Here is a 17,865-nt window from a genome sequence, read left to right on the forward strand (position 1 = left end):
CTATATTCAGGAGCACTTTCAAAACCAAAATTAGAAAAATGAACTGAAAACGAACCCCCAAAATCCAAGAGAGGGATGCATTAAAATTAGGCTCCTGCTACCTATTAAGAATTTGCTACATGCTAATACTTTCTTTTTTTGTTCCTCTTGAAAGGAAGTGGTATTTGGTGAGGTTTGGGGTTTTTTTTTGTTTTGAGGTTTTCCCCTACACACACACAAACCCTGACGCTGACCGATACTGGCTTATAACCCTTCATGTTTCTGGTTCTTAAAAGGAAGCTTTTAACACTAGTAAAGGACTCCAAGTTTCCCATTGTTATTCAGTTTCTTCTTTTACCTATAACCAATGTACCTGTACTATAACCAACTGTACCTATAACAGTTCAAAACATAGTTTCATTTTCATACAAACTTGCATTTTTTAATGGGTATCAATAAAATACCTGGCAGAAATCCAGAGACGTGGGACTAACATAAAGAAAACGAGACACAACTGAACTTACAGCCTGAGCTTTTTGATTTGGAGGGATCACAAAGATGTTTTGAATCTGCATCATGGCAGCAATTGTCAAAATCTCCTGGGAGCAGCCAAAATTTCCTGAGGAGTAAGTGGAGAAATTCAGTAAACAAAATCCTCTTCCATTCAACTTAGCCCCATACAGAATAAAGACGAAAAGAAGCAGAATGTATTTTTATAGCACATAAAAGCAAAATACCTAGACTCCTGGATTTGAGTGTAACAGTGAATGTTTTCAATGCAAAACTTGAGACAAATGTGTTAGACTTATTAATTAGTGTGTTAAATGTGTTAGACTCCTTAGAGAGGTCCACGAGTTTAACCAAATCTTTTCACTACACACCATACCAAGATGAAGCATGCAGTTTGTTTCAAGCTGAGCAAATGTTTAATACTACGCTATAATTACTAGAGGCAATATCCTCTGCTCAGCACAAGATTATGAAAAAAAAAAAAGATTTTTTTTTCTCTTACCTGATTCCAGAAGCATCTTTGCAAACATAGGATTCAAAGGAAACTCTGCTATTCTCATTCCAAGAGGCTCTGTTAAACGGCAGTGCATATCCAAACCTACAGCATATTAATAAATGTTGCTGTGATACAGGCAAAAGGAACACAGAAAGTCTTCTTTAGGAACTTAATGTGTACTAAAGAGCAGAATTAAGAGCTAAAATAAAGCAAATGCACCTAAGAACTTCTGAATGTATATTGAACTAAGCTTAAATGCGCTCCTTAACATCGATTTACTCTATGAGCCACCAGTATTTTACTTTTTTAAACATACTTGAACACCCAAGTTTCTTCATTTTACTGAAGCTACATCGCTAGTGCCAATGATTTAGAAAACTTGCAGTCAAAATCAGTGCAATGGCCAGAGTGCGTGTTAGCCTCATGCATCTCCTTTTTAAGTATTCCGCAGCATTTTTGTTCATGGTAATGGGATGCAGAAGGAGTCCCAACGAGAATTAAACAAGGGCATAATTATCAACGGGCATAATCGTAGAAACGAGAAGCACTACTAGGGGCATAGGGTGTCATTTTTCTGAGTCACATCTGTTTAGGTCATGGAGCAAAATAATTTAACTTTCATATAATCTAAACTACAAACATACAGCTGGTGAAGATTCTCTACAATTTAGTCTACCTCATGCATCAATAACTAAACTGTCAACCATGTTCCAACCGTAGCCTTTTTACTGGAGATGGTACAGGACAGAGGCATGACAGCTTGCTCTTCGATTCCCCGTTATCACTGAGCAACCCTGCACATTTCCCATTTCTGTTGGATGGCTTCCTACAGTCAAACACCTGCAGTAAGGTTTACCCACGCAAACCACTGGGTCATACTCTAATCCGGAGCACCATGTTGAAATTTCAGGGAATGATCAAAATGGAAAAGCATTTCCTTCGCAAGAGACATAGGAAATAGAATAAGAAAATTAATACAGACACAGGAAACAAGAAGAAGAAAAGAGAAAGGCAGGCAGCAAAAAGTGAGAATTGAAAGTGAAAAGAAAACTGCAAGTAAGCCAAGTTGTATGAGGTATGACAAGGAGGCAGAGCACAAGAGAAAAGCTACACAAGGAGGGACTAACTAGAGCCCAATAATAGGACTTTGGGGCACTGTAGATTGCATAAATAACCACAGCAGAGTGGACTGAGGAAACACAACTGTGGCCCACGCATTATATAAACATATTATTTGTCAAACTGTGCGGTGGCAGAAACCCACAGTTGTACTTCAGCTATGTTTCACAGAAAAAAACAAAACCACAAATCAAGTCAAGGATGAGATCTCCTATAACTCATGTCAGCATATCTAAACTTACAGATACCTCTATCAAGTGTTTACTCTCCTTTATTATTTGATATGCTATCATCTCACTTATTATGACAATGTAGTAATTCACTCACCACACCCCTACACTGTTTAACAAAACTTAATAAGCATTTCACATAATGTCAAAACAGCTTCCTCAGAAAGAGGTACAAAAGACAGCTTATATGAAATGATAAAGTAATATATTTAAACACAAAGTCACAGAAACTGCAAAAATTAAGGTATGGTAGCTTTCATTTGATCATCCCCAATATGAGAAATTTAAGTGTTACCACAATTAATAGCTTAGAATCTTTCTGTAGATGAAAACCAGCATATAACTGGGTCCCTAAGCAGGAAAAAGAAGACACTGTCATCTTTTTAACTTCCTACAGGTGCAACAAGCCAAAATCCTTTGTCTTCTGTTGAATTCTACAAATCTCTGTGCAATTTTGCATGGATATATATACCTTGTGCACTGACCTCTTTGTAGCAGTAAGCCTGAACATACACAGGAGGCCTGCAATGGATACAAGTTTGGAACAGGTAAAAGTTTCCTTGAAATAATCTTGGAAGCAACCACTGTATCCATATACACACACACACACGAAATTATAGGAAATCGGAGATCTTCAGCTCCACATAGACAAAGATACCGCAAAGATTTTTATTGAACAGGCTCAGGAGAGATTATTCAAGTACTGTGTCACTAAAAAGTTTCAAGTAACAACCACTAGCATGTGACAGGCTGAGGGATTAAAACACTCTATTTTAATCTTAGGCAGAGTGTTTGTTTCTGATAAGCCACAACTTAAAAACAAATCTTCAACAAAATCTTGGATCTGAAAAAAGCTAAAAATAAAGCCACTTTTTACCCGTTTATTTACCTCCTAAATTATGCTTAAAAACAATAAAATCCAACTGACAACTCAGACTTTCAAAGGGGCATCAAAGGAGAAGGTTAAGAAGAGATACTCCTGATGTAATCAGTTTGCATCACTGTAAAAATAATCGGTCTAGAAACAGTGATGTGTTTATTCAACAGAACTATCTCAACCTTAAGAGCGTCTGCTCTGCACAAGTTTCTCTCTTGGCACCACATTGGCACAATAGGGTCCTGACCCTAAACTGCACATTTGCATGCTATTACGATGCAAATGATGAAATACATGTTCATACTTGCATAAGAGAAATTTAATCCTTACTGCACCTGCAAATGCTTGGGCAGTTTCACCTCTGCAACTTATACAAAATCTCCATAATAAACCAGCCAAAACCTTAAACTTCAGCAAAAACTGGAGAACGAATCCGTGTATCACACACATGCACACACATTTCTTTCCATCTTAAAACATCAACATCAGCACTTCTCTGCTTTGCTACAAAAGCTGGGCAGCCAACAGAGTAACAGCTCTGTACTTTTCTGTGAAGCTACCATGAGCAGAACACTTTTGCCAAAACATCAAACAGCTAATCAGCGAGTTTATTGACCTTTCCTCTCCATTTCCCTAAGGTGGTTTTGGCTGTGAATTCATCCTTGCAACATACTTCTGAGCCAGCGCAAAGGTCCTTGTTCCAAGCTTGAAATGGTTGCCAGGAATCCAAGCGCCTTAAGTGAAACCCTCCTTTGCAAGATGGAACTGAATCAGCACAGAGTAAAATCACGGCCAAGCAGAGAGTCACCGCTTCATGAGAATAAGAGGAGAGCAGACTGCCACAAGTTACAACACAGCACTTGTAAGTGATCTAAAAACAGCCACAAACCTCTGGAAGCTTCCAAAACTTACACAATCTCCTTTACACTACCCTTTTCCTCATGTTTACATTATGGAGCAAATATTGCTAACTTTGAATTAACTACAAACACTGAGTTAAAGTCAAACAGAATTTCATTTTGATTACTTGTTCTTGCGTCAAGTTCCTGTTTCGTTTAAGTTTGTTGCATTCAAAAAGATTAAATAGCTGTCAAAAAACCCGACAATATAACAGTTCTTCCTATAAACAAAATTAGACAGTATACATTCCACTCACCACAACAAAAAGGAATTGAAAACTGTGTATAAAAATATTACTGCAGTGTGATTTGAGTGTTACAGGTATCCAACAGCAGCATAATGAATAAAACCAAAATGAACACATTTAGATCAGAGTCATAGCATATCTCAAGTTGGAAGGGACCCATAAAGATCAAAGTCCAACTCCCTGCTCCTCACAGGACTACCTAAAACTAAACCATATGATTAAGAGCATTGTTCAGACTCTCTACTGAATTTGAGAGCAATCTGTGATGAGTAATACAGAGAACATAGTAAAAAAAATTTGTATTAAGTAGCTAAATAGTAGAAAAGCACTCTGAATTATGCTCTCGGGGTCTTTTAGACTAGTTTTTTCTTCTTTTCGTTAGAAGTTTGTATGTATCTGTTCATTTGCCCATAACCAGAAAGTTCAATACCAAAACTAGAGGAGGCTGACCTTGCGAGCTGCATGCAAATGAACTCCTATGCGTTTAAAAGCATGATAAGCAAGCAGGCTGTGCACTGAAACACAGACGCCAAGTGTGAGAAACGTAGTTCCAGTTCATCCAGGAGGAAATGTGCTGCCTTTAGGAATGATCAGGGGGTATTTTTTTAATCATTGCATCATGTATGCACAGCTAATAGAATGAGAATAATTCCACTTGCTACAGGTTTAAACTTTGCCTCAGCTTCATGACCAACAACTCGAACATCAACAGTACTACACTACATAAAGTGTAGTCTTTTAGCCATAAGCCATGCTATATTCAGAGCAGAGACACAGACTAGAACTCAATTTTAAAATTATAACTAGATTAGCTCTTAATAACTTTTGTTGGTCATACCTTCAAAATCTTATCAAGGAGAAGGTCTGAAAACTAACACGTGACACTTGCTTTGCTAAGACATTGGGAAGCACGCTCTCTATCGGGTTTAATTCTAGCATCCAGCGTCAGGCCTCTCCCAAATTCAAGCATCAGATTTTACTTACAATATTTAGGCAGAGTTCTTGCACACACATCAAGACCACATTATGAACGTAACATGCTAACAGAAAAAATTAAGATAGATGCACTATGCTCTTTAAAGTCTGACCAAGGAATAAACAAAGTAGCAATTATATTAAGCTTGCTAAATTCTAGGTTATTGCAATCAGTCTGATCTTGAAAGAGATGTCAAACCCTTACTTTCAACTTTTTTTGTTTATACTTGCAAGCGCTACATGTTTCCATCACTGGCACAGTAACACAAAGTGAAAGATCACCACACTAAGAGATTGAGTATCTAACAACTTACCTAATTGGATGCAGGCAAATTTAGTGTCTAACTCATGTACTGGTCTAATTAGTGTCTGAACTCCATTTGTATCTTTATACCACTCCATAACGACTTAAAAAACAGAGGATCTGCCTGAGAGCATCAAGTCAACACCCTCATCAGCTCAGGGCCCTGTTCCTAGCAAGGACAAATAGCGACTCCTCCCATGAAGGTGCAAGGAAATGCACAGAAGATAGCTATAAAATACACGTTTGCCCAATCCAAACAGTTAAATTCTAGTTTATACTCTATGCAGTAGATTCCTAGTTCCCCCCAGAAAGTTATTGCTGCCTTTTGCTTGCTTGCCTATCTGAAATAACCAGGGGAAAAGAAAGTAAATTCAGAGGAGACTGAGGTACACTTTAAAAAACACACCAACAAAAAAGCTTCCAACAGTTAAGGCTGCATTTTCTCTTTCTCTAAGCACAGCTCTCAAACGCAAGTTTGATTAATGTCCATCCAATCACCAAATCCAAATTAATATTTTTCATAACCCCTGTAACATAACTACAAATAAAGCAAAGCATAATATTCTCACCTCCTAAAGCATACAGCAATTCTAAAGCTTGTACCATTGACTGTGCAGGAGGTGGCTGTGAAAAAAAACATGCACTGTTTAAAGTTATCATCATAGAACACACAAGTTGTCACAAAAATTCTTAGATCTTCCTTTTTCGCAAGTTCTAATTAAGTTCTAATTACCTACCTTTTTACTAAAGCAAAATGAAGAAAGAGCTCTCGGACTCTTCCTATCATCTTTCCACTGACCACCAGTGCTGCGAGTCAAAACCATCTTAACAGGCTCAGCATCATCACTTGCTTTGTCCAACAGTGATGCCAGAGGTGATCAGAACAATTACTTCTTAAATTTCTCTTCTAATGCTACCATATTAGTTTTTCACATCAATACAAGAGTAGCTAGAAACTTTCCAGAAAGCAAATCTAAAAATTGGTACTGCTCTTTTAAAAAAAGACAGACAAGCATAGGTTTAGTTCTGTGGACATCTTCCCCCCTCAACCCCCCGGCCTTTTTCTTCATAAATTCAGTGCAAAGGGACTACAGTTACAGTTTTACAGAATCTCAGAGTTTGTCTTTCTAGGCCTTTCTCAACCTCTCAACACTTCTAACAGAAGACTCTAGAACACGAACAGTCATTTCTAAGTTGTCACACACATTACTTGCACTAGTTGATTCCCAAAAAAGTACTTTGCTGCCCGATAGTGGGCAATGAGGGACACTTTCCAAATTAACAGAGCAACGGTTACTCGTTAATGGTTCTGTGGGTTATCAACAAGTCATCTAGTGGTCTTTCTTCACACTAAAGAAAGATGACAGACTTTACAGCCTAGGACTCACCGAAAGAAAGGGGAACCTGAGCACATTATCAATTCCCAAAGCCTTCAGCTGCAAGATGACAGGTGCAAGGTTACTGCGCTGCATCTCAGGAACAGTGGACTTCGGCAACTTCTCGAAGTCCTCCTCTGTTGCGGGAGAAAACAAATCAGTTTGGGACCGAGTTTCAACTCCTACTATATGCAGTCAACATGATAGAATGGTACCATTTCACGTGAAAATTATGGAGTATGAATACTTAAGAGGTGTTAAAAGAACTCAAAGGTGATCTTTCTCCAATTACTGTATTTTAAGATAATTTAATTTAAATAGAAAATTCAATGGTTTTGGCTACATTACTGATTCTGTAGTTGGCCCACCCGCATTTCAATTTGAAATGATGTAAGTTCTTCACAGAAATCTCAAAATACTTTATTTCTCTTCTGTTTAATAGTTCTAATCAGAAAACAAAAGGCAGTGTGCAATACTACAGAAAAGCGGTTTTGGTTTTTTTTTTTTAAAGAAGGGACAAGGAAAAGTTCAAAACCAGTATGCTTTCAGTATAATACTACTACTTTTAGTAACTATTCAAACAAAATGAAGTTTTAAAAAGCATATTTGAAATAATGACTGACTAAGGATTGAAAAACAATTCAGTTGGCAATGCCTTCTATAAAGGACTTTCACTATAAAGTCTATGTCTAGAAAAATACCTTATGTCAGGTCAAAATACCTGTACCTTCCATTAAACAACTCTTCAGCAGTAAAGACAATAAGACAGACACACACACACACATTCCCATCTTGATCTAAAACTCCAAATCAAGACAAGAAATAGATTATTTTTACCTGAATTATTTTAATTTCTAGACAGAACCCTCTTCTTTAGCTGTTCTGCCTCAGACCTTCACTAAAACAAAGACAGTCTACCTTTTCTGTACTTTCGTCCATTCAGTGCACTTTAAAAGGGACTTCAAAGTGTTTCTTAGAGCACCCATTAGGCCAGCTCCTGGGCACACAAAAATAACTTCAGTGTGGTCATAATTTCTCCAGTAAAATGCTTAAAAAGCTATGTAAGACTGGTATATTATGCAGCAGACATTCAGTCTTGATTCTTCATTGAACACAGAAGTTCACAGAATAAATCACGTCTTTGTTTAACATGGCAACTGCTGGCAAGCACATGCATTTTTGAAAGATATGCTTGACCTCTCCAAGCCTCAAAGCTCCACTAAAACTTGAGGGAACCTGAGGCACATAGGCAATGGCAGTGCTCAACTGCAAAGCCTTTTCTCATTAAACAGCTGATAGCTGAGACCATTAGATTGCAGCTCTATGAACACTGCTAGGTAGCCAACAGATTTATCTGTAACAGTAATTTTTGTACAGTGCCAGGATCATTGATTCATGAGATGCATTTGGGGTTGGTACCTATTCCTATGAAAAAGGGGCCACATAAAGAAGTTTTCCCTCCGTTTTTTGAAGCGTTTCCAGAGTCCTATGTTAGATGCACAGCCTAAAGGAGACTTTAGGAGCATCATAGGTGGGTATTATAAATTGAAGCAACTGCTCAGAAATCAAAATCATTAAAAAATAAACTTCTTAGTAGACTCGCCACTCTAAGAATTGCATTAACATTACAGGTTTGCAATTGCTGACAATCTCATAGTACCTACGCTGCTCAGTTTGTGTTTCTGATTCATAAAAGGATTCAGTTTCCAACGCTTAGGACATATGAACAATGTATTTCTAAATAAGCCAGAGGAATAACAAAGGGAAATTTCTACCTCTCGCTGAAAGAAAAAACACAGTTTTGTTCTCCTTAATCTAAAACTAAAACCACTGTAAACTAAAATGGAAGTCACACCAGCAGGTGCACCTTTCCTACACATCAGATCACTGACCTGTATAAAGCCTGTAACATTTTCCAGAGCGGTTCCGTCCTGCACGTCCTGCTCTCTGATTAGCTGAAGCTTTAGACACTGGTACCACCACAAGGCATTCGATGGCTGTTTTGGGGTTATAGGCCCGAAGCTTCACAAAACCACAATCAATTACGAATGCAATTCCGTGAACTGTGATGGAGGTCTCAGCAATGTTGGTGGCTACTATCACCTACAGATACAGACACCATCAGGATACTGTGAACTCCCCCATCTCAGTTACACTACCAAGCCCTAGCATCAGTGCACCAGGACCCAAACACAAGCAACGTGAAAGATCTCAGGTACGACAGTTCCAGTAAACACACCCTAGAGTACAAAAGGATACAGTACACGCAGCAGAAAGAGCTGTCAGCTTGAAATAAGCCCAGTTTTTATAGCTTCACAATCACTTTCTTACTCAAATTTATTCTTTCTTCATGGCAGTGTTTGCAGAGAAAAACATTAACTGACTGTAAATCCAGTGTTCTTATGTAGCAAACTAAAAATATTTTCTTTCTGTTTCTCAGTTATATTGAGCTATTATTTGTAACACTGGAGTGAGGCAGGAGATAGGAGGGGAACAGAGTTTAATAAGCATTTCACGTTCAGTATTCTTGCAGAGATACACTTACATATATATGTCCTAAAATATTAAAAAAAAAAATTGTTCCCAGATGACAGAGGGAAATTTAATACTTATTTCACCTGAAATTAAAAAAAGTAAATCTTGGAAGTTAATTGACTAATGCCATATCCCGTAGAGAAAAAAAAGTATTTAGACTTAAAGTTCTCCCACACCAGATGAACAATTTTACTTGTTAGACTCCAGCAGGCACAGGAATTACAAGTCATTGTATGTATGTATGTAATTCTGTCCACTTATCTCAGCTCCAACATGGGCTCTGCCTAAGCAGAAAGCACTAATCATGACCAATTATACACTTCTGTGACATTAAATATCTGAACAAGACCTGCAGAAGTCAAAACAAAGCTTTTCCTACAAAACCCAGGCAAGTTTTAACTTGTTTCTTAGGTGAAAATACAGCACTTACCCACTCTGTCACTGATTTTTACATACTGGTGGAAAAAAGCAATACACACTTAGACCACAAAAAAAACACCCACAGGTAAAAGTAGAGGACTTCAGAGTGTAAGAAGCTGCAACTGGACATAGAATAATACAAGGTTATAGGAAGACTCTTAAAAATTGAGAAGTTGATGAGGTAGACGAGAGAGTTAGAACTGACATGTCTAGGACTGATCAAAGATGAAAATGGGAGTCAGAGAACATGTTCTTGGTTCACACAGTTTGAAAACTGACAGGCAGCGTTAGAAGATGCAGAAAGTCTCCCTCGATAAGCATTTGCAATAGTTTCATGATGCGAACCTGATATACACAATCTGTGTAATGCAGGCACCCTTCTGGGTGGTAGAAATTGAGACATACACAATAGCCTTACCTTCCTGACACTGTGAGAAACTCTCTCAAACACTTTCATTTGCTCAGGAGAAGGCAGCCCAGCATACATGGGGAGAACACGGAGGTGTTTTTTCATTCCAGTGCGAGAAAGTGCCCGAGCCTGCTCTATGAGCATAGAAACAACAGTCTCCACTTCCTCCTAGAGCCAGAGCAAGACGGGACAGAATGAGCCAGGTGTCACTTTAATATCACATAGTTGTCATAAATACAAAAAATTGCACCAAAATAATGTAATTTTAATTGTTCAAACTCCATGTTCATTTGACTAGCTCCCTCAGTTTTGTAATATTCTTACAAAAATTGCTATTCATAAATTTTTATATAAATACATATTTACTATGTTCATTGTTATTTGAGACAATGTCAAACCACAAATACATGTGCAAAATCACAAGGAAAGGACTGAACAAAGTTCAGGAGGTAGCAGACATATTTTCCTGTGTATCTCAACTTGTGAGAGCAAAATGGGAGGCAAATCTGTTTTGACAGTGCAGAACACTGTGGGTCTTGATCAGGATTGACACAGTAACAGCATTAACACCTGTTGCTCAACTTCACATTTAATCTCAGAGATCAACCGTTACTCAAACACAGACAACAAAATGTTCAGACATCGCCCCAGGAGATACCCACTTCACTCTTCCAAAGTTAAATCAATAATGGGGATGAACAATTTCTTCTGAAAATATGCAAGATGTTATCAAAGCTCTACAAGGTAGCTCCTCACCGGAAAAAATTATAAGCTACCTCCCATTTACTCTTCTCAGCTGCAAAGTGAGCTGACGGGCATAAACAGAGCAGAAGAGACTAGTAAATTTTTATCTCATAGCAATTTGTTTTTCTGTCAAACTTCAGATGTTACGCCTAAAAAACGTAAAATCCATTTGCTCTGTTAATGATGACTCACTGTCAATTTAACAACTTTGTAGGTGTGACTAGCACCAAAAAACCACACGCTATTCCACTTATTAACACGTCTGAAAGCATACAGCATTAAATGAGAAAAACTATCATCCACCACTAGCTTTGATAAATCCAGGCCATATATCTTCTACAAGTCTTTGGGACTGGCCTAATTCTGCTCCCATCAATGAAGAAATGTTTGTCGTCTTTAATGAGATTAAAGTAAGCACAGCTAAGGAAAAGCAGGAGACTGAGGCAGCTTCGCAAAGCCCACAATACAGCACTGTAAAGCCAAAAAATTGCTTATGTCTATACCTGGCCAGTTAAAAATGCCAGTATATCACCATCATTCTCCATCTGGTGAATTTTCATTGCAGTTTCCACAGTTGATTTTATGTAGTCTGGAACAGGACTATGGGGAGAGAAAATAGCAGAGACATTAGCAGAAAAATGGGTAGATACTCCTCACTTTCATAAGGAGCAAACAGAGAGCTAGCTTTTGGACACTATACATCAGTCATACCACATTTAGCTCATGATGCATCCTTGGGAATCAGCCTTCAGCAATTCATTTGTTTCCTTTACACTACAGCAAGCTTAAAAACATGTCTGCTGCTATATTGCTATAAGCAATACCCAAACGTTTCCCAAACGGAATGTTACACCTCCTTACCATTGGTCTGGGAATTTCTGAGCTCTAACCTAGACAAATTGATACCACAGTTGCACACTCACCTAGTCAGCACTGACAAGATCAAACAGGAACACACCTCTGTATGTAAAAGATGTCCACTGGAAACGTTCTCCCCTCGACAGTAAGGATCACACTGGTATCTTTGCTGGGGTCACCAGTATCGTTTTGATTAAAGAAATCCCTGAATTTCTACATTAAAATAAAAACAAACACTTTCAGTTTGACACTTCAAAGAACTGAAGGAGAAACCTAAAGACATGAAGAAGTGAAATTACTACTACGTGGATGTTTTCTTCATAAATTTGACAGTGACAATTTAAAAATTTTAAAATGTGATTTTGTTGCCTTCTATTCTGTCTGGGGTTCAGGCACTTAGCACAAATACACTGTCTTGCATGTTTATTACTTTGAGAAGCAAAGATTGAAAAGAGGTAATAACTAATTAGATCAGCTGATACAGTTGGGAAAAGCAGATATAGATAATCTTTTATCGGATCTATAACAGTAGCAAAGTCAAAGCTAAGAATAACTTCAAAATTATAAGTCCTGAAAGTTTTGGGTAGGGCTTGCATATGCTCATCCATTTTTGGATAAGCAAGTAAATTTTACAGCTCTTACTGAACACCAAGATCTCACTTTGGAAAAGCAGAGCTAGGCCAATTTATGTAAGTTTTTGATTTATCTGTTGTGAGACACCTTCATAACTTTAGATTTATTGCCATAGAGTATTTTAAATACGTAATAGCAAAAGAATGAACCTTAAGAAACAAAATAATCTATCTCAATTTTTATGACCATTATAGAGATACCATAACTTTTTTGTTTTTAAACAAACATTTATATAGTCATACTAATAATTTTGCTCTTATTAACTTATATTTACATTAACTGGAAACTATTTGAAACGTGATTTCTGGCAGTTAAAATTTTGCGAAGGCAAAGGTGTTGTAATGTTATCTCATACAACGTACAGAATACATAGTAATGCAAGTACTACCAAAGCACAGCATACTGTCAAGATTTATGGCATATGGTATTTGCCACTAAAGGAAATCTCAGTACACCTACATCTTCAGTACTACGTGCAAGCTCTCACCATGTCTCATGAAGGACACTGGAATTAGGAAAAGTAGAGAGAAAAGCAATAAGCATGATAAAGGAGATGGTCTAGCTGCCTTATGATGAGAGACTGAAAAGGCTGGGGCTCTGCTTGGGGAGCAGAAGGTTGAGAGGACAGACAGCTGAGGTTTGCAGAATCAAAGGTGACAGATAAAGTAAATGTAAAACTGGTTTTGGTTTTTTGTTTGGGGTTTTTGGTTTTGTTTTGTTTTTTTTAAAAGAAACACCACACTAACAGAACTAGGAGGTCCATGATGAAACTAGCAGGTTTAAAAGAAGTTAAATAAAGTAATTCATTATATAGCAGGTGGCAAACTTCTGAAAATTGTTCTCACGTCATATCCTGGAGACTTACAGCTTCATCAAGCAGATTCAAAGACAAATTAACAAACAGCAGGTCCATAAACACATACTAGAAGGAAACAGCAGGGATGTACTCCCTGATATCTCTATTACAACCACTGCAGATGCTGAAGCAGCTCTAAGAGAACAGACCCACAGCAGGTGGACAGGCTCATATGCTCGCCCTAAACAGCATCTCCTATTGGTGCTGCTGCTACAGACAGAACACCAGGGTGGATGAAACACTGCTCTGATCTAGGAGAGCATTTCTTCCATTCCTACGTGAAGTTAAATGAACGACGTTTTTAGTAAGTTACATAAATTTCCACAGGCCGCATGTCAATCGGGGAACTAGTAAGATCTCACTGTAATTAAAACTACTCATTTATCACTTATTTTTACTGGTCTATAATTGTCTCAAATTATTGCTATCAGCAAAACAGAGCTAAACCAATATCTCTTGGAGACTAGATTAAGCCAAGAGACCATCTTTTTATACAACAATATCAATAAGAGGAAAAAAGTATAAATATACGAAAAGCAGATTCACATTTAAATTCACTTCCAAAAGTCTACCAATACAAAATGAAAACCAAACACAGCAACCTAACTACAGCAGATTTTTGCCCTGCACTCCTTTCTCTCTTCTTCACCACTCAAACAACAGTAATGCTTCACAAGAAGCAAACAACACAAAGGATAAGCTGTATATAAATAGAAGCAGAGCTGTCACTTCATTTGAAACCAAATCTGTGAGCTATACCTCTGCATCCAGGGTGGCTGAAGCCACAATCAGTCGAAGATCCCCACGTTTCTTTTGAATCTAGGATAGAGACCAAGAACATCCAGAGTAAAAACTATTTTCTGAGATATAAAGGTACAACCAAGTATTAGAGCATCCAGATTACCAGTAACTTCTCTTGAAAAATACCCTGAAACTACAAGACAGCTGGTGAACTGAAGCACCCATATCACCCCATAGATCTAACGATCTGACGACTGTTTGGAGTTTTATATATTCATTTCAAGGGCATTCAGTCTGTAATCATTATATCTTAATTTCCGGAGGGAGACAGATCTTTCATAGGTTGAAAGTCAGCAACACCCTCCTCCCCATACCACTTCACATGATCAGCAGCAGCAGTAGAATGAAGACTACTTTTTTGCCAACACCATCTAAAGAGACATATCAGCATCGGGGAGAGGAAACAGAGGATCCTGAGTGTCAGATATCTACAGTAAATACTTGGGTATGTACAATAAGCTAAAGGACAAATGAGAAACTATACTCATTAAATGAGTGAACCCGTTTGAGAGGGGAATACCCTCTCTCAGATGGGTTCACTAGTCAGCCATCAGGATCAGAAGTTTAACAAAAAGGATGAAAATGAAAATGGTTACAGAGAACATTAAAAAAAAGTAACCTTTTTTAGTAATCCAATGGCAATATCTGTATAAAGAGTCCTTTCGTGGGCTTCATCCAGCATGAGGACACTGTGAATAAAGCAGAAAGATAAGATTTCAGAAATGGTTTGATTGACACTAGAACCAGTGTCTTCCTGTCTTCTAGAAATACCATTATTTGAAATCTGCTGCTGGACTATCACCGTTTATATCCATTTACAAAACTGGAAGTTAAAAAAACCCACAGAGATGAAGTGAAGGGACAAAAATTTAGTTAACACCATGTGGTACATATGTACTGTTCTTCATTCAGGCTAGTTTTTGGAAATGGAAGCAAAAAGGTCTATCTTTACTATAGGTCACAGGTTTTCTGGATACCAGAATAGCCTGTGCTTGTTGTTGATTTTTTTTTTTAATTTGATTAGCATCAGAAAGAAAAAAGTGAATTTAAAACTAGCAGATGAAACAATTCAGACTCCATGAGGCCCATTTAGCTTTTGTTCCAAAACCACAGCAATAAATCCTGCTGAGGTTGGTGTTGCAACGATCTACTCATTTTCTAACAGTCTTTACAACATAAAGAAGTCAAACTCCTAAAATAATTTTCACAACTTTTGGTATTTAACTCATACTAACCACACCTCGGTCTAAAAAAATACATTGTTTACCAAATTACACTTCAGCAAGCATTCATTCCATATTTCCTTACCTGTATCTTGTTAATAAAGGATCAGCCATCATCTCCCTCACCAGCATACCATCAGTTAGGAACTAAAGGCAAATGCAAAGAAAAATGTAAAAAGAACCCTGACAGGTAGTCTTGATTACCCATGTGATTTTTAAAGATAATTTTCTAGGCTTTTGCCTAATTTTTTCCTTGCCTTTAGTTTTCTAATGAGCTATTAAATTGATTGATTTTCAGCAATGGAAGCCAAATATGTATTTCTGAGTGCTAACCCAGAGATAAGCAGAGTGATTGCTTTTTAATCAGTCTTGATTTTTTAAATAATAATTAATTTTGTATTGAAAAAAAAACCAAGATTGGCAGCACTGGAACATGGCAATAGAAGCTTCTTCACTCTTGTCTGTGACATGGATAAATTTGCTCTACCAATAACATCCTGTGTGTCAATCCAGTCTTGACCCTCTCAAAGTAGGCTACTTCGTATCTATCACACACTTCTGACCAGAACACACGTTAACATTTCAACAAAATGCAGCATTTTAATTTAATACTTTCTTCCTATTAGCCAGTGGAAACCCATCAGCTTTACGTAGCCATCAAACAGTAGTTTAACTGTAGCCTTGAACTGGGCAAGAACGGGTGGTGCAAGGTAAAAACCTCCAAATTCCCAACCCCGAATGCTTAATCATCACACTCAAAAAAACCCCCACATATTTCAGCTGCATTTAATGAACAAACACCTCCATTCCTTTCACTTTAAAAGAGCTACTAACCTCAGAAAAAAAATCAAAAAGTAAATCATCTCATTCATCATCATTGCTATCCCAGCATAACTAAAGCAAACTGTACCAACACAAGCAACATGAATATTGCTCACAGCACTAAAGAACAGCTGCTAAACTCGCTATTTAATCCACATCAAATTACTCTCAGCCTACTCATCTTATGTTTTATCTGCACTTTTAATCAAAATCTATTTTTAGGGTGGTGAGGATACTTTAGCTGTGATTCACTGCAGCCTTTCACTATGACTTCGAGTGATGTGTCAGGTCACACTAGCACTGTACCAATATCTGGCCATACTTACCTTGAAAATCTCCTTTAGTTTTAAAATGGTGGCTGCCAAATTAGTAGAATAGAACACATAACCCTTCTATTAAGGTTTGGACAGCCACAGCCATTTCAAGCACACTTTTGGGGCACCCACCTGTAAAACTGAAATACTATCTATTCTCTTTACTAGGCATCACAAGGTTCTCACTAATTTTGCAAAAGTACTTAAAGAGTTTTACCTAACCCTTTCAGAGTTTCACCTTAATTCTTGTAGCCTGTGGATCCGTGCAGTCATCAAACCGAATACAATATCCAACCTCATGCCCCAACACTGCACCTCTTTCATCAGCAACTCGGCCTGCAACCTGAGAAAAGAGATGCTTGTAAGCAAGAGACAGCTCACAGCACACTTCTCCATTGTATCATTACTTTGTCCATACAGAACTGGCATCAAAACAGGAACAGAGCTAGTGCTTCCAAAGAATTATTTGTCCTCGTTCAAACAGAAAATTCTGTTCGATATAACAGCATATACTGAACATACAACTAGTAAATACTTTTAAAATGTTTTGTTGTAGCTTAATAAGTCTGTTTCACACTGCTTCTACCCAGGAGAGCTACAGAGATACCTTTCTGTGGTAAGTACTCTGTCAGATCTACAAAGGCAGCCAGTCAACCAGTCACAACACTGGGGAAGGACCACCTACCAGCAATTGCGGAAGTACAATTTAAAAACAAAGTTGGCATGCAAAAAGGGAAAGAGTACAGGTATATGGCAAGCAGAAAAAAGTTATCAGTTAAGTTGATCTGTCCCTGAACTTACTAAGACTTTTTTTTTTTTTTTAAAGAAAGACACTACTATACTTTTCATAATACAAAACCTTCTATTCAGAAAACAGAGAACTGGCAGAATAATTAAAAGCAGCAACAATTTTTGGAACAGTACAATCCTGGGCCAGTTTTAAGCCAATAGCTCCTTTAGCTAAAAATCTTGAGTTATTCAGACTTATTCTACAGAATATTAGATATTATTGGGCCATGGTTTCAGCAAGCTACAAAGACATTTAATGGCTAAAGACACCATAAAACTCTACAACACATATATTAGTCCTAGTAAAATTCCAAGACCAAGCTACTTCCAGTCATTTGAGTGACATTCTAAACTATACCAACAGGCAGTGAATTCATTGTTTCACTTGGAATCTTATCACTCCACCACTTTCAGCCCAAGCTTTCAGGATAATTGTCAGTCTGGGTAC

General features: G+C 37.6%; 1 protein-coding gene across 1 annotated transcript in view; it reads right to left on the reverse strand.

Annotated features, from left to right (window-relative positions):
- DHX35 (DEAH-box helicase 35) overlaps window positions 1-17,865 on the reverse strand; it is a 31,305-nt gene that overhangs the window by 8,160 nt on the left and 5,280 nt on the right. Inside the window, exons 5-16 of the mRNA XM_082007340.1 lie at window positions 16,867-16,971; window positions 15,578-15,639; window positions 14,889-14,958; window positions 14,228-14,287; window positions 12,080-12,192; window positions 11,625-11,721; window positions 10,387-10,545; window positions 8,906-9,116; window positions 7,026-7,150; window positions 6,207-6,261; window positions 992-1,087; window positions 504-598 (exon numbers count right to left, since the gene is read on the reverse strand). Coding sequence (XP_081863466.1) covers window positions 504-598; window positions 992-1,087; window positions 6,207-6,261; window positions 7,026-7,150; window positions 8,906-9,116; window positions 10,387-10,545; window positions 11,625-11,721; window positions 12,080-12,192; window positions 14,228-14,287; window positions 14,889-14,958; window positions 15,578-15,639; window positions 16,867-16,971 — 1,248 coding nt within the window. The remainder of the gene's footprint in view (window positions 1-503; window positions 599-991; window positions 1,088-6,206; window positions 6,262-7,025; window positions 7,151-8,905; window positions 9,117-10,386; window positions 10,546-11,624; window positions 11,722-12,079; window positions 12,193-14,227; window positions 14,288-14,888; window positions 14,959-15,577; window positions 15,640-16,866; window positions 16,972-17,865) is intronic.

Source organism: Phaethon aethereus (assembly GCF_964289735.1).
Source record: "Phaethon aethereus genome assembly, chromosome: 16".
In the NCBI taxonomy this organism is placed as follows: domain Eukaryota; kingdom Metazoa; phylum Chordata; class Aves; order Phaethontiformes; family Phaethontidae; genus Phaethon; species Phaethon aethereus.